This window comes from Mesocricetus auratus, unplaced genomic scaffold (genome assembly GCF_017639785.1).
Source record: "Mesocricetus auratus isolate SY011 unplaced genomic scaffold, BCM_Maur_2.0 Super-Scaffold_100006, whole genome shotgun sequence".
NCBI lineage: Eukaryota > Metazoa > Chordata > Mammalia > Rodentia > Cricetidae > Mesocricetus > Mesocricetus auratus.
The window spans coordinates 102,802,925-102,828,063 of NW_024429190.1; the positions used below are offsets into that span (position 1 = coordinate 102,802,925).

Below are 25,139 nucleotides of genomic sequence, written 5' to 3' on the forward strand. Positions count from 1 at the left end.
AACAGAAGTCACTGGATTACCCTCCTGACTCTAATCTGTGTCTATCTTTTCCTTAGCGTCTTTACCTGCCATTTCTCAATCCACACTCCCCCTCTCAGGCACGAACCTCGAAAGTCAGCTGGATCTGACTGAGGTTCCCCCCAAAGATGGGTTCCTACACAGCTTATCAGGGGGTTTCTATCCCAGAAGCCCAGAAAGCTACTCCCTTCCACTCTTTCTGAAAATAAACATCCTTCCTGAATGGAACAGTTGTCAGTCCCATTCCTTCAGAAGACAAGGAATGGGGAAAGGTCACGGGAACCTGTGTCTGGTTTCAAGGACCATGGCACTCATGTGATAGAGAGCCATCACCAGGTGTCAGAGAAGGGGACATCAACCAGTGCCACGCAGCCAGCAAAGGCATGGCTGAGCCAAGATCAACAACCATCCCAGCAGCAGTCAGCAATTCCCAGTCCCGTAGGAGACACTAGGCATGGGCTGAGAGCGTCATCTCACCACCTCTGCCGTCCGCCCTTGGGAGGGATTACTAATATTCTTCGCGCACCACACCAAGAACTCAAGCTCGGCGAAGTCAGTTGACACGTTCTAAGTCATACGGCTGGTGCGTGTTGGAGCCTGGCTTTGACCTTAGTCCCTGTGACCCCCAAAGCCATCTCCTCATTGTTCACTTGGCTCCGGGGGAAGGGGGCCCCTCTGAAGAGGCATGCGGGTCTTGACGTGTAGCTCCTAGAGAGCAGCAGTTGCTACGCTGGCTCGGGCAGGCTTGCGGCCCCTTCCTTTTTCTCGAAGACGTTGGCTAGTGTGTGACAACGAGAGGAAGCCGTAGATTCATGCTAACCATACTAACCCCACACCAAGGAGAAGACCAGACCCTTCAAATCCCATTGGGACTTTTCTCTTTCTCCCACCAGTTTAGAACAAACATCCAGGAAAGGGAGGAGGGGTGGTGGCAGTTGTTAAAGAAGTTGAGAAATACACTTTCAAATGAGAGACACATGCACCATTATCCTTCATCTTGTGTCTCATGCCCCACCCCACCCCACCCCCAGAGCTGAAAACCAAGTTGACATCACACAGATGTACACAGTGACCGAAAGGTGGGCGGAAGCGCCGTGCCCCGATCCATCGATGGCTGACCGTCCACCCAGGGAGTTATTTTGGAAAACTCGCAGGAGCCACAGAAAATTGCAAAACAGCTCCAAGCCAGGCTCAGGTGAGAAGGAACCCTTGAGTTCCTGAGCTGGAGTTGGCCAGAAGTACAAATCTTCGTTAGTCAGGCCTCAGGCCGGGTGAGTGTTGGAGACAATGGAAATGCTGGCCTTAGGCCGATTTTTTGCAGCACCTTTCCTCCTGCATCCCTTCCTGGCACGAATAAGCTACGGAGCCCCAGGTACTGGAAGCTGCCAGTTTCACACGCGGGCTCATCCTTTGATTAATTCCCTGCTCTTAGCACAGTGCTCGGTTGTCTTGTTGACTGGCTTCCAAGTCTGATTTCCCAAGCTGGCACTTCCTCACCACTCAGCTACAGGAAATGTCGTGAGGGAGCCTGGCGTGGAGGTGCCATGGATCCGGCGGGAGAGCTGCAGGGCCATCCTTACACTTCCTGCTATTGCAGACTTAAGAGCCTCAGAAATATCCACAAGATCTCTACTTCAAAGGCCCTCACTCCTTCTGGGAGGCCAAGGCCAGGAACAAATTCTAGGAGAGCTCCTGACAACCCAACAAGGTTTCCTTCACAGGCCGTTGGCATTCCCAGAAACAGGAGCAGGGGCCAAGGGGAAGCTGTGCTACCCAGCCTCTGCCCAGGGTGACAGTCTGATTAACCTGACCCAATCCCTACGAAAGTCACCAACATTCATGTCTCTAGGAGAGGACTTCAGTGGACCTTGGTCAGGAAAAGGCTGAGAAAGCTTTCCTTGATTTCCAAATTGTATCAGGAAATCTCAGAAAATATCACCTTCCATTCCTGAACCCTCAACTTCTAGTGGCCCAGGCTTGCGAGACAAACCCATCCCTCTTTTCTGCTCGGGCAGGAGCTTTCCTCCCTTTGCTGGTGACTGTGTCGACTCTCTATCCAGCACTGGCCTCTGGTGAACCCCATGCTGAACAGACAGAAAGCTTGTGATGAGCTCAACCAGAAAGACCAGTACCCCTGCAAGGTGTGAAATCTCAGAGTAGAGTTCTGAACTGTCAGTCCTGGGCTGCTTTATTTGACCTTTGTTTATTTTACTCAGGTAAACTGAGAGCACTACGAAGCCCTTACCTTTTAAAGGAGCCCATTGCCAACAACTTGTTCATCACAGCGCCCTCCACCTCTCCAAAGAAATCTCCAGTCTGTGGGAAGACAAGAAGGCACAGGAGGAAGGATAGAAATACAGCGGCAGGCAGACTCTCTCTCTCTCTCTCTCTCTCTCTCTCTCTCTCTCTCTCTCTCTCTCTCTCTCTCTGTCTCTCTCTCTCTGTCTCTGTCTCTGTCTCTGTCTCTCTCTGTCTGTCTGTCTCTCTCTCTCCCTCCCTCCCTCCCTCCCTTCCTCCCTCTCCCTCTCTCTCTCTCTCTGAGGCAGCTTTTTAGGACTTCTATTACAGAAAAATAAGAATGACTGTAACAGTCCCAGTAGCTGTGAGGTAATAAAACCAGTGAGCAGATAGGAAGTCTCCACAATGCACAGGGGGTGTTGCACAACGTGCTCAGTGCAGAAGCTAAAACACGTGTGTACACAAGAACGCGTGCGCGCGCGCGCACACACACACACACACACACACACACACACACACACACACCCTTGGACAGGATAGGCATTAATCTGGACATCATCCCTGCTGATGAAAATGCTACTTCCTACAGACAAAATGATGAGAACCTGGAAGTGCTTCCTAAGCTCTAATAAAAACAATGGTTTATAATACTGAGATGATCTGCTTAGGAAGATACAAGAGTCCACTTCCTGAGCCCTCTCACAACGCATCCTTTCTCAAAATCACTTTCTGAAGCATGTTCTCATTTTCATTAATCTGGTGACTAGGAATAAGACTGCCCAGCTCCTTGGGGAGACAACACATCTAATCGTGCCTCTAATGGCCTTTCCCTGCTCCTGGTGCTGTCTTCAGGCCATTGCTAGGCTAAAGCTTTGGCATGTCTAACTCTTGCTGTGATGAGGTTTACAAAGTGCATGGTAGAATGAACGATTAACATCATCCTGCATGCAGCCTCTGGAATCACTAGGATAGAAGTATCCATGGGTGAGGACACAAAAACTGTAAAAGAGCAAGGCTTGTGGCAGCAGCCGGCTTCTGCTAGCACCCTGCGGTGAGCGGTGGGGAGCAGATGAGGGGAGAGAGGGGGCATTACAGTCAGTCAGATCGTGGTCACATTCATTCCTTAGGCAGGGTGTTAACCAAGCCCCAATTCCATTGTAGTTAGCTTAGTGACCTTGACCTTACTTTCCAGGGTTTATAGGCAATGAGTGTGTGTGTGTGTGTGTGTGTGTGTGTGTGTGTGTGTGTGTGTGTATTTTAGTTATGTATGTATTTGCCAAGAGAGAGAGAGAGAAACTAAAACAAGCACCAGGATCCATGTCTCTTTTCTTTCCGGACTGAGTGGTAGAATGTGTAGAAAGCATCAAAGTAAAAACGGGAGACTGCCGGGCAGTGGTGGTGAACGCCCCTAATCCCAGCACTGGGGAGGCAGAGGCAGGTGGATCTCCGTGGGTTCGAAACCAGCCTGGTCTACAAGAGCTAGTTCCAGGACAGGCTCCAAAACCATAGAGAAACCCTGTCTTGAATTCCCCCCCCCAAAAAAAAAGTTGTTGTTGGTGGTGGTGGTGGTGTGTGTGTGTGTGTGTGTGTGTGTGTGTGTGTGTGTGTGTGTGTGTGCGTGCGTGCGTGCTTGTGTGTATGTGCATGTATATACGTGTGCAGGTATGTGTGTGTGTGTGTTGTATGTATATGCCTGCATGTACACACATGGTGAAACACAGATGGTGAAAAACGGAAATCTGGGATATTGATGACTGCCTTTTATCTTGTCCAGACTACCATTCTTTGTTAGTCACAAACTGCCAGGAGTTCCTGTCTCTGCCACCCATCTTACCAAGGGAGCACTGTGACTTCAGACGCATGCCACGCACCGGGTTTTGCATTGGCCCTGGGGATTTGAACTCTTGAGCAAGTGATTTATTCACTGGACCTCAGGCAAAATGTCTTCTGTAGCTCAAACAACTCTGAGGCAAAGTTTGACATTTATGACTACCGGGAAACAGCCCCTAGGCTCTGCCGCTGTGCCAGCCCCACACCAGGAGGTGAAAACGCCCTGAGGGCTGCTGAGAGGTAGGCTGTGACATTCTGAGAGAAATGAGTTTTACAATCTAACTATTGCCTCTGAGCTATAGACCATTACCTCCAAGTCTTAACTCCATAGTTTGTCCCCACCCCAGGCCAAGAGCCATCTGATCCCCTCTCAAGGGTTGAGAGAGAGCTTTCCCTCACTCACCTGTGTGTAGTCTTCAGACACCAGAATGAATCCATTATTGTCTATGAGGTAACAGTTCACAGTCTAGAAAAATCAGAACACACACTTCACCTTCAGGCCTCAGACAGCTTTTACACAGAGCGACGTGTTTCCAGACTCGGAGAACAACCCCCTTTTGTGGGGGTGGGGAAGGGGGGTTAGGGTCATGGTTAAACTAACCCCAGGGTTGACTCTGCAAAACTAAGGGAACAAACAAGGGAACCAGCCTAGGGAGACTGGGACAGGGATAAAATGGGTATGCACGAGAGCGATGGGTTGATAGGTCTCTTCTGTCTCCCCTTTAGCACATCTGACTGTTTCCCAGGAAGAAAGTGTTCAGAGGCCTGCAGTCTTTCATTCAAAGCAGCAGCAATGCTGGCTGTTTGGAAACCCAAATGCCAGCACAATGAAATTACTCTAATGATGTATTAATGAAAACACCGTGTCAGCTCAGGGGACCATCAGGGGACCAGGTAATACTTTTTAATTTGTTCATGGACTGAGGCATGGGGGAAGGGGCAGCCTTCTGTAAAAGGGGCCCCTCAGGCCTCCTAAAGGTTTTCAAACTGTGTCTTTAATTGGGGGCTGGATGTGGGGGCAGGGCCGCCCGCTTTTGGTAGCTCAGACTTATAAATTGTGGGGAGCGAGGTAAGGCAGACAAACCCCTGCTTCCCCCACGCTCGCTCGCTCCTTTAATCTCCCCCAATGGCTTGCTACAGGCGAAGATTTAATTACAGTGCTGTGGAGTTTAAACTTAAGGCTTAATTCCGTCCTTGATGTAACTCAGTTTCTATTTATTGCAGCTTTACATACCGACGGCAACGTTTAATTTGTAACATATCTTTACCCTGAGCTAAATTCCGCTTAGCTCCAGGCCACCACCAGGCCTGTGTGTGCTGGGACACTGGCCTAGGCACAGGGTGGTTTTGTCAGGCATGAAAGGATAGCAGTGAGGGAGCCAGAGTGACTTGGCTTACACTTCTAGCTCTGGGCTGGTGAGCCTTGGGGAGTGGACAGGACATGAGGGTACAGCCAGAGCTCTCTTTTGTTTGTTTTGTTTTTTGAAACAGGGTTTCTTTGTGTATCCCTGGCTGTCATGGGACTTGCTCTTATAAGACCAGGCTGACCTGGAACTCACAGAGATCCGCCTGCCTCTGCTTCCAGAGTGCTGGGATTAAAGCAGGCATGGATACTTAGATGAACGCAGAGTTTGGCTTCATTCATCCAAGGGGTCAGAGATGCTTCCTGCCTGATCACACTTGTGTTCTCTGCCAAAGCTCTTGGTCTTGGGGACACTTCCCCAATAAACTTTCACAATAAACTCTAGGGCTTCTCAGCAGACAGCATTAAAGGAGCGATCTCCTAAAGCTGGACTTCTGAGATGGTGGCCACAATCTTTATGCAGATTTATTTTTAAATTTAGCAGAAATCTGTTTAAGTGAAGACAATTACAAACCCAGGTTGTAGAGTCCAATATTCTGTAAGTGGCTGTGCTTTTGCGTGTCCATTGTTATAGAAAGGTATTTTAAACATCAGCCCTGCGATCACAGTAGTTAGCCGTGAGTGACAACTCTGTTAATATTGGGCACACGTCCTTACTAACCCCAATGCCACGACGTTCATTTTGCAAATATAGATACCCCCAAAGCATTTAGCCCATGCCATTCAGTCCAGTCGGTTAATGTGTACTGAGCACGGGAGAGTTGCAGCTATACCCAACTCTTAAAAATAAACATTTTTCCATAATTCTTCCTTGGAACAAATTCTCACTAAGACTCGTCATCAGATGAAAACACCTGGTTCTTGCCAAACCTGGCTTTTTGTTGACCTCACAATGGCCAGCGTTAGCTGGAAAAAAAGTGGGACTCTAACATCTTAGGCATGTGACAGGTTCCTCCCAAGGTGCCATCCCTCCCCCCCCCCCCCCCCCACTCTTCTGGAATAGAAAGAACAGTGAGACTTCTACATCTCAGGTGAAAGCTGCTTCTTAGCTTAGTGTCTGTGGTATGGGCTATGTTTATATGGGCCATGCGCACATGCACACCCAGGCCAGAGGGCGGTACTGCTCTCTGCCGTGTTGTCTTGAGACAGGTCTCTCACCAAACCAGAAGTTTGCTATGCTGTCTAGGCTGGTGGCCTAGGAAGGTCCAGCCTGTCTCCACCATGGCTCCCAGCTTGACTTCTGATACGGGTGCTGGGATTTGAAACTCAGATCTTCATACTTGCACAGTGAGCTGTCTTACCCCGTGGAGTCCATGTCCTCAGCTCCCTCCACTTTAAAATTTACATTAAAAAAAGAATGAACGATCCACAAAGAGAGGAATGGCAAGCCTTGTTGAAGATACTGCAACTGTCATAGGAAGGATTCTTTTCTTAAAATATGGTTGTAAAGACAAGGAGGGGGAGGAAAATAGAGGAAATAGTGGGGGAGGAGGGAGAGGAAGAGCAGGAAGAGGAAAGGTGAGCCCTCCTCACTTAAGACAGTCATTCAGATGGCTGTCCTCATTCAGATGGCCAGGAATGAAAGGTCCCCTTGGACAGAGAAGAAAACAGAGGCTAAGGTCACACATAAGCTTGTGGAATCTAAATCCGGTGCACTGTGACCTCAGACCTTTGGTTCCGACTACTGGCTGGCTACTCCTCCTTCTGAAGGACAGAGTCAGGGCCTTAGGTCCTGCTTGCTCATGGAAGGTTTTCTTTGAAGATAAAAAATGCTTAAGCTATAGATAGCCAAGGCAGATCTGGTCTGCCAGCGTAACCACAGAGCAATTAACTTAAAGACCTTAACAAAAGCAGAAGACTCAGACCATCTCCACACCAAGTGCTTGGAGTGTTACAGTTGAAAACAAGCAAAATTCCAAAAGTGACTGGTGCTTGGGTCTGTTGGGTCAGGTGGGAATGACCCCGCTGACCTCCATGAGCCCAGCAAATCTTAAGCTAACATATGAACCTAAGAGAGCACTTAGATATAGCTAAGGGGTTTTCTGTGTGTACCTACCATACTGGCTGAGGAATAGGCTACAGAGGAAAGCATAGAAGCCAAAGATAGGCTAGAATCTATGGAAGGTTAACTGGTCCCCAGATCATGGTCAGATGTAGTCTACACTCTATCAGATAGGGACAGAAGGAACCAGGAGGTCCCAGCTGCTAGGTCTCCAAAAAAGCATCACATGCTATACTCTAGTTGGTGTGCACTGCTGGGTATATCTGTTTCCTCTGTACTGAGAATGTTTCCTCCTCGGACCATGTATCCTGTTACCATTTTTAGGTGCACCTTTTCCCTGTTCTGTGAGGATACCAGGGTAGGAGCTGGCAGCAGGGGGCATGCCTTGTTGGACTTGTTTATGGTCAAGTGTGAATCTCAAGGTTCTGCTGAATATAAAAAGACTTGGCCACCTCATTAGGCTAGAAGCAAGTACTGCTAACCATGGGGCTGACAAATCACAAAGGAAGTCACAGACCAGAGCAGCTGAGTCACTCGGTTGGTATCGCTCATTGATAGAGAGCCAGGCCACTGAATCATGCAGGTGTCATTACGTTTTGAGGTCAGGCACTGCTATCTATACTGTCTATCTTTAAATGCTGAAAGGCAATTTTCATGGCCATACGACTCCCCAGACAAGCTCTCCAAACAGCCCAGGGCTTAAATTATGGCCAAGGGGTGCAGCAGCCTGGAAACTACACTAGGAATGAGTGTGTCCAGTACTAGGTGTGGGGAAGAGCTGGGATGAAACCCTCCATTTTTGCCACCTCTGATAAATATGATTCAATTGCCTTTCTGGTGAAAAGAACTAGGGAGTGTTTCCCTAGCTTAACCTCTTCATGTCACTCCCCCTAAAAGAACCCTGGTATCTTGGAAGATGTCTACAAGTCACCATGTCCCTAAGGGTCTACTAACAGGATGAAGGCTTGGGGATACCAAGAGCTTTAAGATCTCACATAGGATAATATGTGCTCCCCAGCAGTATTTGGACATTGCTGGATGAGGCTGGTCTTAAAATGTGGAGATAGGAAGGAGGCAGAAAGAAGGTTCTGTCGGTTTGTTTATTTTAATCGCTCAGAGCGTTTGATTCAAGTTGACTGAGGCACACACACAGCTTTTACAACAACATCCTGGTGCTGGGACTCAGAAGCTGCAGGCTGGAAGGAAAGGAAGGCACAGTGCCAACTCCAGAATTCCCTGGAAGGCACGATCAAGCTTGGGGCTGAGACAGGAACTTTGGAATCAGAGGCTCTGATTGCTGCTATCGGTGTGACCTTGAACAGTGGGGGGGGGGGGTATTGTAGGAAGTGGTAAGGCAGCCACTGCCATTCAATGGGGGAGTGAGAAGGCCCTGTGGGATGGGATGGCCATGTGAAGGAAGGCGGGTGGTGAGCAAGACCTTAAACAATGTATACTATCCACCCATCAGTGAAAACAATGTATACTATCCACCCATCAGTAAAGACTGGTTAGTGTGTCCTTTTCTGTAGCAGTGCCAGTTTCTAACAGAGTGGGGGCAGGGCTCTCCACTGTTTGTTTTGGGAGATGCCTTCTGTTTGTTTTGACTGGTGGAATTGACTTAAGAGCTCAGCACTGTGCACTGTGTGCAGCATTGCAATTTTGGTGTGTGTGTGTGTGTGTATGTGTGTGTGTGAGAGAGAGAGAGACAGAGACAGAGAGACAGAGAGAATGAGAGGGATCTTGTATCTGAGGTGAAGCCTGGATTCCTGAGTCTGTGGCACACAGAAGTGTCGATCCTTAGTACCTTTTTCTCCAGGTCTCCCAACCAGATCCCTAGTGTGTCACTGTGAAACAAACTGCCCTTGCCTTCCCCATCACTTGCTGTGTGTGTCTTCTCATTATAGACCAACTATCAAATCAAGATAGCTAATTTTGGGCTGTGGAGAAGGTACAGCAGTTAGAGTGCTTGCTTTACATGCTGGGGGGGGGGTTTCAGATTCCCCAGAACCCAAGCAAATGCCGGGTAGGCACGTAAGCTTATATAATTCCAGCCTCAGAAGGCAGAGGCCAAGTGGGAAGAGCTAGCTGGCTTGGGAGACTGCCCATATCAGTGAGCCCTAAGTTTGGTTGAGAGACCATACCTCAGCGAATAAAGTAGAAGACCAAGCCAAGATGAATTCTAACATAGAAAAGAGCCTTCAGTTTACATGCATTCACGTACATACACACACACACACACATACACACAAAGAGACAGAGACATAGAGGAAGAAAAAATCTTTTAAAAAATCATGGCTTACAAAGAGGTAAGTGCAACGCTATGTCTGGTAAGATTCATCTATGTCCCTTCTTACACTAGCTATTAAACAATTCTCTGGCCTATGGACTCAGCAGCCTGGGTGATTCTAGGTATGGAGGTGTGCAGTTGTTTGGATGTACCCTGTCTGATGCTGTCACCATTCACAGGATATTTCATACGCCAGAAGAAATTCCTGCCAAGACTCAAAAAGTCTTAGCGATTCATAACCCACACCAATCTCTGTCTCTTTGGAAGGAGCAATGAGTTACATTTATCATGGAGATATTGACCTCTCACAGGACAGCCATTAGCCTTCCTCTGTCCTTGAAGAATACTGGTATTGTCCGTAGTGATGGAGTTGATGAAAAGGTGGGAGCCGGGAAAGTGTCTGTACTGCTGGGTCATATAGGAATGGGAGTGAGCATGGCCTTTCTGTCCTCAATGCCAATCATGTCTTCTTTGTTACCTTGGTGCCCTTGCAGGAGTGTTGTCTGCCTGACGTCCCTTTCCATGTATTAGGAATCACTTCCAATCGTCCTTTCTTTCTCCATGTTCTGTTGATCTGAATGCTGTCTCTGACCAGTGCGTGTATAAGCATCTTTGATAGTGCATATCCTGATTGGTGAAAGTCATATGTGTATCTCTCCCGCTATCCAGCGGGTACTGTGGAGGCAACCTTCCTGTTCTCTCTTTGAGGTCATCCAGGTACTTACTCCCAAGAAGGACCCAGCCAACATCTCATGAAGACATGCAAGTGTCTGAAGAGTTCTGTCAAAGGCTCTGAAGTGGACATCGGCCATGGATGGAACAGAGCTCCTTATAACTCTTCCTCATCCCCATGACTGGGTCCTGCCAGACACATGCTCCCAGCACTTCAGGGCAACCCGAAGACGTAACCCTCCTGCAAGGTAGAAGTGTGTCTGTGCACACACCCAGTCACCCTGACAGCACACGCTTTCTGGGTCCCAGAGTGTGTTCATGGGGAGACAGAGATATTACAGGATCGCTCAGCCAATGTGTGTCTGATCAGTCTGAGAAAGTGGACCATTCTCAGTGTGGCAACATAGACAGAAGCTTTGGAGTTAATTTTAACGGGGTAGTTGATGATTTGAGGTCAGCCATGAAAGAAAAAGGGACAGGAGACAGCCCCACTGGCCTTATTGAATGTCATGAAGAGAGTCATATTGGCTGCTGTCTGCTGAAAGCATGGCATTGGGTCTAAGCGGAAGTTGGGGCTAGCTTTCTCACTTAAAGCTATGTCAAGGGGTCGCCTAGAGCCAAGACTTAGTAGTTAAAAGCAAAATGAATGAAAATTTCATAGTGCAGACTGGGGCGTAAGCATCAGATCTAATTTACACAAAAGGTGGGGAAGACCAATTTAAGGCTTACTTTTCAAAGTACGTGACCCTTTAGGACATGGGCATCGCTCATGGGCACAAGAGAATGATCATGGTACTAATGAGGGCAATGCAGCTTGTGTTTTCCATGCCTTAGTGTGCACACCACTGCCTCCTGGGACTTCAGGCCCAGGTGAGTCACCACTCAATGAGAAGAACAGTTTGGTGAATGTTTGGTTCAGGGCTAGCAGTAGTGAGTGTATGCCTTTTCCTACAAGACATGACAGAGTCTTTCCTTTTTCCCCCGGCATTCATCACTGCAGCTCTGGATATTTCTATGCCTACTGTGTGGTTGAAGAAGCTGGGCAAAGAAAGGTTTGGAAAATTGCCCAAGGTCACATCGCCACCTACTTTCAGAGTCATAGTTGGAATCCTAACAGTCTAACTCCATGGCTTGTGCCTTTAAGGACCATGCTACACCACCCACACTACCAGTCAGGGAGCAACCAACACAATGGGTGTTTCCAAGCCCAGGCGGAGATCTGTCTTCACTTGTCTTTATGTGGGGACTCCACCTAGGTGGCGTGAGTTGTACAGAGAAATGCTACCTCTCTCATTAATAAAATCATTTAAACAATTCTGCACATGTGTAGCCAACCACCCAACTCCTCTGACCAAGTTTCCAAACTAGCATCCATTCTTCCATCCGGCTAGCCAACCAACCATTCTTTCTCTCACTGTAGCTTGGATTTGCAATAATACTCACCATAGCCTGTGATACAGCCTTTAGTGCCATCTGAGTCCTCCAGGGACATGCAAGGGGATAGAGTTCAGCCCAACGGCTTGTACTAACATGCCAATGTGTCTTAAAGGCAGAGGGGAAGGTCGAGTCCCCTTGTCCCCTGTGACTACCCTATGGAAAGATATCCCCAAGCCTACTGAAAAGGGTGTTGATCATTCCTCAGGGAAAATGATTTCTGATCTGATGATCGATCAAAGTCAGACTTCTGCTGGAAACACAGCAGATTGGTTTTTGCTCTGTAGAGATGGTCATGTGGTGATTCATACAATGGGAGTGTTATGATAACAATTTCTCTTTTAAGCTGGCAGCTAGACCACTAGGAACCAAACTCCCTTTTTGCTCTACCTCTGGCCTGGACTCCCTTTTATATTTATGTTCTTGTTTTCCATTTGCCTACTTTTTAAAACTCTATTCCTAACCCATGTTTTCTGGGTTGAAACTATGTTTGGTAAACATTCCTGAAATCCTTGTGGTAACCAGAAGGACTGTAAATATCTGATTTTAAAGTCTACTTGTGGATTGACTGATGTTTGGCTAAAGCAGAAAGAGGGAGAGGCAATCTAAGGAGATGCAGAAAGGCCACCGTGATTCGGTCCAATGGGCAGGCTTATGACGGTGACACACTAAGTTCTTCCATTGCTGACCCAAGTGATTCAAATTCCTCCCTCCAAAGGAGAGAGGGAGAGAGGGAAAAAGGTAGAGGAATCTTAGGTTGAAGTAGGTATGTCTGAATGAAAAACTGTGAATTTCAGAGTTTTTAATTCCAGATTTGCAGCTTGCTAATGACATGAACCAAATCACTCGTTTACCTCATCTTTGGTTTTCTTCTCATTTTCTTTTCTTTCCTCTGCCCAGCCCTTTCTGCCAGGGTCTCACTAAATGGTCCTGGCTGGCCAGGAGGTCTCTATACAAACCAGGCTGGCCTTAGTTTAGGATGCCCCTCCTGCCACCACCTCTAGGATGGGTTCTGGGATTACAGCTATACACTACCTTGGCCTGATTCACCTTTGATTCCCTTACCTTTAAATAGAGCCAACAGTTAGTTCCACCCTGGTCACCTAGCATTCTGAGGGTGACGCTAGAGGGAACTCTAATGTGATATTGACAACTGGGAGCAATGTATATCACTTTCTATAAATAAAACACCAACATTCCAATACCACAGTCCAGGGAGTGTCTAAAGCTTATTTCCCTGGCTCTCAGAGACAAACTATGTAATTGGGGGTGGGGGATAGGGCATGAAACAAATGTGCTCTCTCTCTCTCTGTCTCTGTCTGTCTGTCTGTCTGTCTGTCTCTGTCTCTGAGTCTGCTGTGTCTGTCTGATTCTCTCTCTCTTTCCCTGGAGGCTGGCCCACAGTAACGTGTCAGACCTGGCTGTAGTCACAGCAGCATTCCTTCTGTTAAAATGCACTGTCTGATACTTACTTCCCTCTGGCCAGAAACATGACCAGGAGGTCACCTTACCTCGTCATCGCAGCTTATGGAGCATTTCCCGTCCAGGGAGGCACACTGTGGGGGGGGGGAGGAAGAAGGGAACCACGTTACTGGGTCACCCTAGCATTTGCTGAAGCTGCTGCTTGGCTATGGAGGCCTTGGCCTGTGAAGCAAGAACCAGGTTTCATCCAAAGGGAGAATTTCAGATGAGACTTGGCCGTGCTCTCTAGAGACAGTGTGAATCCAGAATCACAGTATAAAAGATGCAATGTGGGGAGGGCTGGCTCTTTTCCATCCGTCTTAATTTATGTTGTCATTCAACACTGATGATATCGCTTAAAGATCTCAGATCTTTTGTTACAAAAGATATAATTATGTCATTATTTAATTTAAAGCTATTTCTCAATGACTTTAAAAGGAAACTCTTGTTTATGTTCTTAGTTTGTAGTTTCCTATCATATCATAATTTAAGAAATGATAAGCTCCTTACGCATCCATCCTTGGATGGGTCTCTAGGTTGAGTCCATATTGCGAAGAGTGCACATTAAATGTGGAGTTGCTCGTTTGCCGGTTTGTGTGCTGACTTCATTTCCGTTGGAAATATACTTCTAACTTTTAGAACTGGACAGATGGAAGCAACTTAGTGGCTGCCTTTTCCGTCGAATACTGGACGGACAACCCTGGAATGTCTTAGCTCACTGAGCACAGAAAAGGGCCAGAATGCCCTGGATTTCCCAAGGTGCAATAGTCCCTCGAAGTTTGGCCAGAAAGGCAGATGCATGCTTTGACAGAGAGGCCATATGGTGGCCTTCTACAATGCTATAAGAAGAAGCACAAATAACTAGCTGGACATCACAATGTGATTAGAATAAAGTCTCCCTGGAATAGCAAAGGGCTCCAATATTAAGAGAGAAACTCCTTTTTGTAAAGTCACTCCCTTGATCTCATAATTCCAACAGTCCGTAGGAGCAAATCCCCTGCTTTGCCCAGCATGCGGTGTCTAACATGCTGACAGCCCGGATTTTCCTGTGAGATGAATGGTAATCTGAGGAGCTGGCGATTCATTTTACAAACATTTATCAGAAATCTGTGCTGTTTGCCCCAGCTCCCCATATGGAGACACCTGGGTAACAACAGTGCAGCTAAGGCTTCGAGATGGCCATTAGAACTTACCTGTCTGCTGGCAGTCCAGAACTTCCTCTGGAAGAATTCAAGTTTCATCTGGATGCCTACAGCTGGGACAGATTATAAATAAAGCAAAGCATCAGAGATCCCTTACACAACAGTTTAAGATTGTCGTTGGAGACTGTCCGTCACGGCGAGGTCTGACATGAGATTTCCAGGGGAGAACTGACGGTGAACCCTACATCTATGGCCCTTGCAGCTCCGACTATTAGTTCTTCTTGCAGGTAAGGGCGTCTCAAGGGTCCCTGCACTCAAAACTCAGTCACAGCCTGACCTCGGTGTGGGTGTTCTTTAAAGCGGTATCACTTCAGCGTGCTTTTCTAAATTATATCTGTTTGTAGCACCAGCCCAAGCTGACACGGGTCATGAAAGTATCGAGAAGCTAACTAAGTATCTCTTCCCTTCTCAGCTGTTTCTTTCAGAACTCAATATATTCTGCATGGTGTTTCTGTTTGTTAGTTTTGAGGTACAGAATCTGAAAGGCAGCCATCATGAGGCTGGTATTTGCAAGGGAGTCCCTTTACTCTGATGTGACCTGGCTTCACCGGCCCCCTAGTGTCCACATCCCAATGCACTTCTTTCTCCAGGAAGTGGACAGAATGTACAGCTCAGTGTGTCTGTGGAAATCTTCCTAACTTTCGAACACAACAGTAAAGGCGGGCTGCAGCGACAGCTACTGAGAGGAAGGAAACTTTAGGCAGTGGCCTTTGGGGGCGGGGCTTACAACTAGCACACGAACAGGCCTGTCACATCCCCCCTCCCTCCAGAAAGCCAGGACAGAGTAACTCTGAAAGCAAAATGGTCAGAAGCCAAATATCATCAGATGGTAATGATGCTTTACAGGAGTGGACTGGTGGTGTGTGTGTGTGTGTGTGTGTGTAGGAAGCATGTACCCTGGTGCAGTTCTGCACACGGGTCTGGTGTGCATGGTCTTTCCAGGGTTTGCCATTATTGTCTGCACATTGTCTGTGTGACATTTATCTTTTCTTCGACACCAGTTGTAACTTCAAACTATACAGCAACAGCACCAAGAGGAAGCACAAGTAGTTAGAAAATCTCACAGGTGATAGAGGTCTCTGAGTAATGATCATTGTTCGCACATGCTTCCCAACAGAATGAAACCCCTGAGGAGCTCTAAGGAAATGCACTGATACCAGGAGTATCTTCTTCTCCCTGCCAAGTTCATGTGGCTCAGACTTCTAGAGGTGTATGTAGATGGAGGGATAGTTTTTATAAAGGCTATACACACACACACACACATGATATCTGTTCTGGAGTCTTTAATACCTTGGCTCTATTGACCTACAACGTTTGGTGTTGGGCGCCTGGTGAGATTATGCAGTTGAGCTTCCCCATCCTGGCCTCGAAGCAAAGACCAGAGAATGCCTGAAGGATACTGATCTTGGAGTCTGGGGGACATTTGTAGCATTTCAAATAAAACCTGACTTTCAAAGTGCCTCTCAGGCTAAAGCAGGGTGCATACTAACAGGCAGCTGGGAGTTTTCCTCAGGTGCACTAAGAGCCAGTGGCGGTATCCTTTACTCGGAAGGGCTTGAGACAGGCACTTAGGATTTTCCCAAAGTCAGGCAGGGGCGGACAGCACCTGACTTCAGAGAAGATGGCCTCAAAACTGCTGTTCGAGCCATCCACTGGCATCTAGGGGGAGCGAGAAGAGCTCTGCCTTCCACTTCATAGTCCCCCAGCTGCCGTCCCTGGTACTGAGTAACGCTAACGCCATCTCCTTAGGCCAAGGCCAAGATCATGGCAAGCTGCAGGACCGGATGAGAACACAAGAGTTCCGGAATAACCACCCCACAGCAAGCTCCCCACCGTGTTTCTCCTGCACACAGTTCAGAGAAGTCTCATCCACCTGCCGCCTCTCGTGTCCCCCTCAACCCCGCGGTTTCCTGAGCCCTTTCCGAGCACCCTCCCGTCCTCTGGCTGGACCCCTAATTCACCTCCCTGGTGACTCTAGCTGCTCCCTCCAGGGTGTTTATTCATCCCACATACTTGGAGTCTGCTATCATCTGCCTCTGTCGGTGCTGTACCCCATCTCCTCAAGGCAATTTAATCTTCCCTCATGAGTCAGTTCCTCTGCCCCATTAATCACACAGGCAGGCCGACTTTTCTCTGATCTCCCTCCAACAGGCTTCATCCTTGCCCTAGGCCCGATGCCCTCACTAAGGCACTGCTCCCTGGCTCACTGTCCTCTGGGCCACAGGCAGCTGCTGTCCAGGACTCCTATGGATCCTGAAGGTAGCCTGTCCGCGCAGTTCCGCCTGGCTATGCCCCCCCCCCCCCCAGCCCAGGACAACTCCAGCAGCACATCCCTGGCTGCCAATCCCACATTCGGAGACCTTCAGGGTTTTCTTTCACGTAGACTTTTGAATGCTTCCCTGTGATTCAGAAACTCACAGTCACATTGGTGGATCGAGTTAATGACTTTTTGGGGGGGGGGAGCTTGGCCTTTACTGGTACTAAGCTCTCAGTTTGGGTCGAATTGAAATGGGGGGTCACTGACTGAGAAATAGCTTCATGGGAAGGGCTACACTACAGGCAGAAGCAAAGGATTCTGGGATGTGAAGTCGGCCAAGGGATCTGTGCATGTTGTGGCAAGGAGATGTAACTGAAGGCAAAATAGGAGTCAAGAGGAAACAGGGTTGTAAATGGAGGAAACAGCACGGGCAGAGAGGGGCAGGGAGCCTTTAAGACTGAGGGACTTTGAGGATTGAGAAGAACGGGCACAGGGACCTGGGTGTGCAGGGTGGGGTCAGATGATGAAAGGTCTTAAGTGTTAGTCTAAGGCATAGGAAGAGTTTCCCATAGGCTGGGGATTAGCTCAGAGCCAAATCTAGCCCTGTTTTGTAAATAAAGTTTTATTGGAACAGTCATTTGTTTACATACTGTCTGGGCCTATCATGCCAGAGCTGAGGAATTACAACAGAGACAGAATGGCCCACCAAGCCTAAGCATTTACTAGCTGTCCCTTGAAGCAAAACCACTGCTGACATTTGCTATAGGTACTACTAAAGATATTTACAGAAGCAGCAGGACCGGATTTGTAGTTTTGAACCCTTGCTCAGAAGCTCGCAGAACAAATGCCAGGCAAAGGGCCCAAACAGTGGGTGACAGGGCAGCGCACAAACTTTGGCCAGTGGTACACAGGGCTTCTATTTCTAAAGCATGGAAATGATTTGAAGCACAAACCAAACGATAAAAACAAGAGTAGAGCATGGGGCCAAGCGTCTCTCGGTTTCCTTTGTTTGGGCCCACATGTTTTTCCTTTTCAACTTTTATCAGCGAAAGCATTTTTTACCTCAGGAAGCCCGCTCCTTACACCGTCCTCCACAAGCTAAGTGGAACCTGAGGTTCTCATGCCCATCTGTTTGGTTCTTTCAACAACATTTCAAGCCCCCAACAGTGTATTCTGCTTCAAGTCAGTCTTGCTAATTTAATAAGGAAAACAAGGGCAGAAAATGCTTTAGTGAAACTCAAATCCCAAGGAGAGCACAGAAAATAAAAACACCATTCCACGGGTCTGAAATTTTTTAGACAGTCCAGAAAATCCTGAACATATTTTCCTGGAGTCTGTGGTGCTTCTCACTTCCACGAGATCAGAATGTCCCAGGGCTCCTCGCTTTACAACCTCCATGATGAGGACACAGGATGCTTTTGCATACAACACTGAACATACCCCCAAACAGTATTCCATAGCATCTCTCCCAATGTACCCCCAGAGATGACCTGAAAATACGTGGGTAGTCTTCAGCATTCAGCAAAGCACCAAACTTCTTGTTAAAAGCACTGTCATCCTGAAGACCTCCAAGCCCATTCCCATGAAATACTCAGATATCTCAGGTACAAGCATCTCCAAGGGTTTTAACGATACAAATGATGGCTCTTGCAACTCTCATCATTGTGACAGGAAGGCTTGGGTACAGACCAGCTCAACAACACACAACTCAGACCTTCCATGAACATCTTCCTTCTAGATCTCTCTCCTTTCCAAACCTTGGAACTTTCTACCTCTTTTACCCAATTTCATCATGTATTTCTTGTTTCCATACCTATCAGAAGGCCAGTAAGTGCTAGGTAGCAGGTATGTTGCCATAGGAATGCAAGATACACTAGGCAAGGTCTAGAAGCCATGGAGGGCTGACCAATCACTGAAGAGAGCCAACCTTGAACTGACAGAGGCCATCACAGGTCATCATTCATGACCACTGGGCTATTAGAAAGACCATGGTTCACGCATTTGAATATTGGCCCAGGCAGCAACCTCTGGTGCTCTGATTCTGTGCTATCAAAATTGATGACCATTGACGGTATGGCTAATTAAATTAAAAGTGAATACAATTTATCATTGGGCTCTTTAGTTGCATAAATCACATTTTAAAACCTCAGTAGCTTTGTGAACCCAAAAGCTGCTGTGAGGACTATTCTAACCTAGAAAAAACTTTTAATGCAAAAGTTTTATTGGACAGTAACCAGCAAGTACAAGGGGGATTGGAGGCAAAGTTCTACGAAGGCCTTACTGCTTCCTCAAGGTGAAAGAAATGAAGATGGCTTGTGTAGGGAGAGCTCAGGGAGTTCAGATGAGATAGGTCTTGGTTCCGCAAAGGGAAGTTGTTAATTATCTTGAGAAACCCCCCCAAAAAATTAATACAATATGCTCAGTGTGGCTACCACCCCCAAGATTGATTTATTTTGCTTTATAAAATTTGAGAATACAAATTACATTTCCAGTGCTATTATATTCAAATGCACTCAAGATGAAATCATGCCTGCATCTCATATCACGTTAATAGACACGCATTCAAGGGTAATCTGAAACTCACCAAGTAACAATGTCACATGTAAAATTAGAAATAAAATAACATTTTCATATTGTATTCATTTAGAAATCATTTTCCGCAGGCTTGGCCTCAACTTGCAATCTACCCCTAGGAGCACAAATCCGGTTTATAAAATAGCATTCACCAGGCCTGGAATGGAAGCTCCAACAAACACTCCTGTTTCCAAACATGCCCTGTCCCTCCAGCCATAGAATATGATCACATGCACTTGGAAAGCTCATCCAGGAGACAGAGAGGCAGTCTCGGCACTGGATTACAACCAAAGTGCGTTGTGAGGTAACTGCTCGTGAGACCCGTTTCTAAGACTACTGCTGTGAGCCTTGAGGACACCATTTTACTTCTTTTCTCTCTTAGGAGAGTCTCACTGCCTCATTTCTGGAAAACGAAAGTGTGGGGCAAGGATAAGAACATGAAGTGTGTTAGAGTACGTGCATGGGCCCGGGGCGTCGGCCACATTAGCGTCTCTGGGCTTTTGATTCTCTTCTATCTCAGGACCAATGCACCTTTGATGACACTATGCTAACACTAAGCAGAAAAGCCATCTATGGTAAATCCAAACAGTCTGTCAAACAAAATGTTGTGTAGGGTGTGGTACCGGGGCACGGACACTACAAAGTCACGCCAAGCAGGATCTCCAGGATTATTGAGAGGAACGTTGGTTCCACCATGCAGATGGTGTCAGCTCTGGGATGGTGCATAGACAGTATAAGGCCAGATGGTGGCCACCATCAGCTCTGCGTGTTCACTGCCCGTGTATTCAGCCATGGTGAGTTTTAAAGACTTGGGGGCTTGCTGGCAATTGGGGACAGCGATCATTTCTTCCTGACTCACAAGGGGAGTCACACCCTGCAGCTTCCCTGTGCTCACCTGGTGAGAGATGGAAAAATCCTAACATATTTCAGCCCATGAGTAGCTGCCTTTTTGTTATAGCAAACAAAAGTGTAGCAAAATAATAAATGCCACAGGTGAGGGTTTCCCATGCCTCTCCTCTTTTGAGAGTAGAACTTTGCTTTTTGGAACCAAATGCCCATCCAGGTTTTCGCCTCTAAAACCAGCCCCCTGCTGGTTAGACTTCTCAAGTAAAGTGATGGCTGGTATGAATGGTAGGTTAAAATCTCCCACATCGTTCCAGCTTACACTTTGACAATATCCCTGAATTGTTTGCACTTTGTACCCAATAGCAAAGATTGCTTGATATGATAGGAAAAAAAAATAAAAGCCAGGCATACCAGGGTTCCAACTTGCCTTAATTAACAGTCCACCATAACAGCTGTTAGCCAAGCCACATTTGTTTAAATGTTTTCTTCTGTTTGTTTTCAAAACAGTTAATTGAAATTAGAACTAACAAGGAATGGGAATGTCACTTCTTTGGAATATTTCACGATTAGTCCAGGCTTTGGAATAAGGCCACTAGTGGCATCGGAGTATTGGAGGAGGGAACTCTGACCTTTACCGCATCAGTGCAAGTCCATTCCAGAGGTCTGAGGATGTCCGGAGAAAGGACTTCCCACAGGAATCCCTACTGAAAACTGTAATGTGAATTATGACATAGCTCATCTGCAAAGTATTTCATGTGGAGACTTTAATGAATCACACGATGGAATGCCAGGCAGAAAAAGACAACTGAAATCCTGGGACTAATTTGGGTGAAACTGAGAACAGAGTATCCTTGCAAAGTTTGGGGTTGGGGGGGCATCTTCTCCACTGTCCCCCTGGGTGTCAGGCTGACAAACCCCAAAAGCTTTCTTAAAACGCTATAAGTGAGGGAGACCAAGTAGCAACAATCTTTAGGAAAATACAGATCGAAGCAGTGTGTCCATGGTAATCTTGGCGAAGTCTGGGAACTCGTCTTTAAAGCAAGGCGTTATATCAGAAACAAGGGGAGAAATCTCGTGGCAGCAGACGCTCCACATATCTTACTTCATACCAAGTGAAGAAGCAGGAGGATAAAAGGGGAGGAGGCACTTTGAACATTAGTCCCCTCACCAAAATGCACAGTTCGCTTCGGAAGTACTTCCTGTGGTATGTGGGGGGTAAACTTTCTCACAGTGTGCAGTAATGCTTTTAAATAACGAAGAGCTACATGACGGATGTCTGTGCTGAAAGGGAGGGAGGAGAAACGGGACTCGTGTTATCTTCCGATTGACAGGACGATGCTGGAGGACGTTCCTTGAAGACTCAGAGCTGTAGAAGTCTGTTTTAATCTAGAACTTTCTCAACCTACTGTGGGAGCCTGGCTTCTGGGGACACAGGGAGGAAGGCCAGGTGTCTTGGCTCTCACATCTCTTTTCTGACCACTTTTCATTCCGGTCAGAGTTTCTTGGGAGTAGTCACCTTCAGTAAAGTCTAATAAATGACAATTATACATGTTTCCTCCATTTGGGCTCTAATTACTTGACTGAATCAATGTTGAAAAGAATTAACAGGACTTGTGGAATGGAATAATAATTTTTTCTTTACCCCTGAGGTAATCTGGAAGCATTTTCCAGACTTCATTTGAAGAAACCTATATTCCCTCAGCTTTCCAAGGCTGCTGGACCTGGCATTGAATGGTTTTTGTCAGATCATTTTATGCTCACAAAACTCTTCAAATAATATGATTTCAATAAAGATTTCAAGGCAATACATTAAGAGTTGATTTGCATCCCTTCACCATTTCAGAATAAAACACGTAAGCCTCAGGTTTCATTGTATTTTAATCGGGACTACACAAATCAGTGCCTATTAAGAAAATTATAAGCTCCCTGTTATAGGTCCCTAGTCAATAATTCTTATTAGGTCGCCACCTAATAACATTCACCAAAGACATTATAACAAAATCAGGGGTCAAATTTCTAAACTTTTCAAAACCCATAATAGAAAGGCTACATATATTTGCCAAATACCTCTGAGCTGAGTGTTTGTTACTGTGTTTAATACAAAGCAACAGTAAAAATATTCTCATGGGCAGCCCACAAAGCTGGGGGGATGGCCCTGTCCTCCAATTGTAAAGCTCATGTTACAGGACATGCAGAAGAAAAGGGGAGTTGACCAGACACTTGGCTCCCTGGGGGAGATTCTGGGTCCATTGCAAAGCTGCCAAACTCTAGCTCCCTTTAGGGATGTGTGGGAACTGTGCTGACTTGGGGTCAGTCCCATGCCCAGTGGGTGGAAAGGGACTCCTAGATCTCAGGTCAGTAACTTGTGAGGATGCCATGTAGATGCTCCAAGTTATTGATGATGCAGCAGAATCTGCAAATCTAGACTTACTTACTAGGAAAGAAATTGCACTGGAAATAATGCACAGAATTGCCAGATAAAAATATTTTTGACTTGCTAAATCTGGTAACCAGAACCTACTTGAGGACCACATGGCACAACCCCAGGGGACCTGCAGTGACTTCTGTGGCAATCTTATCCCTGAGAGGCCCAAGATAGTTTGCATCTGCAGCCTAACTCAGGATTGGGATCCAAGGACACCTCTATCAACATGACTCTCATATCTTATCCAGAAAGATATATATATATATATATATATATATATATATATATATATTCCAAATTTCCTATATCCAAATAGCAGACTGATATAACAGCAATCCTTATTAGGATATTATGGTTTAATCAGGAAACTGCTTATTTTTAAAATAACTAGCACTTTACCAAGACTCCAAAAAGGCTTACTTGTCTCGAAATATCCCACTGGTGAAGATCCTGAGCAGACTCTCAAACCCTTTAATATCTGCTTCTTCTTTAGTATATACAACAAGGGTATTAGGGTGTGCTTCTACTGCAGAAGCTAGCAGTGACACTACCACTACTACCAAGGGTCAGCCGCACTACTGGAGCCATAGAATATTTTGATGTTACAGACACTACTTCTACCAAGTTAAATTACCTCCATAACATTCATCAAGAGCTAGCATTAGGTTACAGCATGCACCATTTATTGTTTTAGTTCCCTTCACCAGCTGTTTGAGTGTTAAAAGTTGTGGTTGGGAGAGAGTATGAGTCAGGGAGGCAAGAACTTTAGCAAGGTAAACACTAGAGAATTCAGGGTTCAGCCTTTGTTTCTAAGCTTCTCCAATGTGGTGGATATGGGAACACACTGTATTTTTCCAGAAACCATCAGAGGCATTGACGTTGGGCAGGATACTACACCATCTCCTGTCCTTTCTAATACATGCAATGAACCTGAAAACTGAAGAAAGTTAGTATGGCAAATTCCAACATGATTTGCTTCCAAATAAATTAATGCATGCAAACATTTTTCCACTGCTCAGCAGTCATATCTTCATATTCTGTAAGACACTCCATGGTGAAAATTGATTTATAAACCAGGCTATGAAACACAGGGTCTAAGGAGATGACTCAGCAGTTAAGGTTAAGCTTACTGTACTTTTAAGGAGACCTGAGTTTGGCTCCAACACCCACATTGGGTAGTTCACAACCATCTGTAAGTCTAGTTCTAGGGGACCCAACACTCTCTTCTTGTCTCCACGGGTTCTTGAACACATGAGGTGCACGTAAAATCATGTACACATATTCACACAATCAATAAATCTTTTAAAAAGTTGATAGCACATAGTAGTAGTAGTAGTACTAGCATTTTAGTTTTGAGACAAGGTTTTTCCTATATAGCACTGGCTGACTTTGAACTTTTAATCCATCTGTCCCAGGGCCCTGAGTGTTCAGATTTCAAGTGTGTGTCCCCTTCTCCAATTAATACAGCCATTAATATTGTTATTAGGCATTCTACTATGTGTCAGGTGTCAGCCAGAGGCCTTAGACACTTCGCTGCCAAACCCTAGGAGACCTGCAGTGGATATTTCTCCCACCCGTATGACTCTAAGAAGACCAAGGATCACAGAAGGAAGTCATGTGTTGAAACTTAGACAAGAACATGGTCTTCATTCTGGATTTCCTCATCCAACAAAATCAAACATAATGACTTTGAATTTTGACATGCTCTCAGTACTTTCTGTGTCTGTTATATAAGATGCAGATCAGAAGTATCAGCAAAAATCATTTGCCAGTCTCTGTTTACAAATCAAGAATTTTCATGGCACTTATCTAAAAATTCAAGTTGAATTTGACTTGTTCAGATATTGATGTTGGCTTCTTTGACTTAGCCATGATCCTGACGTTACCCTGAGAACTACCAATGGAATCTATAGCTTGTGTAACTCTTCATTGAAGAGACAGGGTCCCTGTCATGAGAGAAAATCCACAACAACCCAGTTAGCAGGAATAAGGAAGATGGAGAGAGCACTGTAGGTCAGATACAAAGTCACAAAAGTGGCAAAGGGAATGGAGATTTGGAGAATCCAAGTCCATCTGTGTGCTGGCTGATGCAAGTGACAAAGTTGAATGTCCCCAGTTTTTACAAGACATGGACAGGGATGTGCAAACAGAGCTGGGGATCATTCTAGAAACAGCCCATCATCAGCAGAATTGCTTTCTTTGTGTGCCGGGTCAACAAGACCATCACTTTCTATCTTTATCCTGAATCTCCATTTCATTTACCACCGTGGAAAGGATGACTACACATCAGCCAAAGGAACAGCATGTATGCATGAGCTGGGCCTGCTTCCCTGTGGCCATCCAGATTCTCCAGAGTCAAACACCTGGGTGGCAGATGTGTCCAGCTGTAACAGACCCTCTCAGAACAGCTGCACACAAGGCGACTGAGCCGGGAGCGGGGGAGGGAACCCAGATATATTAACAAGAGGGGCAGGCAGTGCTCTGGAGTAATCAAGCACACTTTCCCAAACTTCCTGGAATCTTGGGACCT

The 25,139-nt window shown here is 46.4% G+C and overlaps 1 protein-coding gene across 1 annotated transcript in view; it reads right to left on the bottom strand.

Annotated features, from left to right (window-relative positions):
- Cacna2d3 (calcium voltage-gated channel auxiliary subunit alpha2delta 3) overlaps positions 1-25,139 on the bottom strand; it is an 812,900-nt gene that overhangs the window by 69,008 nt on the left and 718,753 nt on the right. Inside the window, 4 exon segments of the mRNA XM_040747790.1 lie at positions 2,264-2,334; positions 4,490-4,552; positions 13,356-13,400; positions 14,499-14,560. Coding sequence (XP_040603724.1) covers positions 2,264-2,334; positions 4,490-4,552; positions 13,356-13,400; positions 14,499-14,560 — 241 coding nt within the window.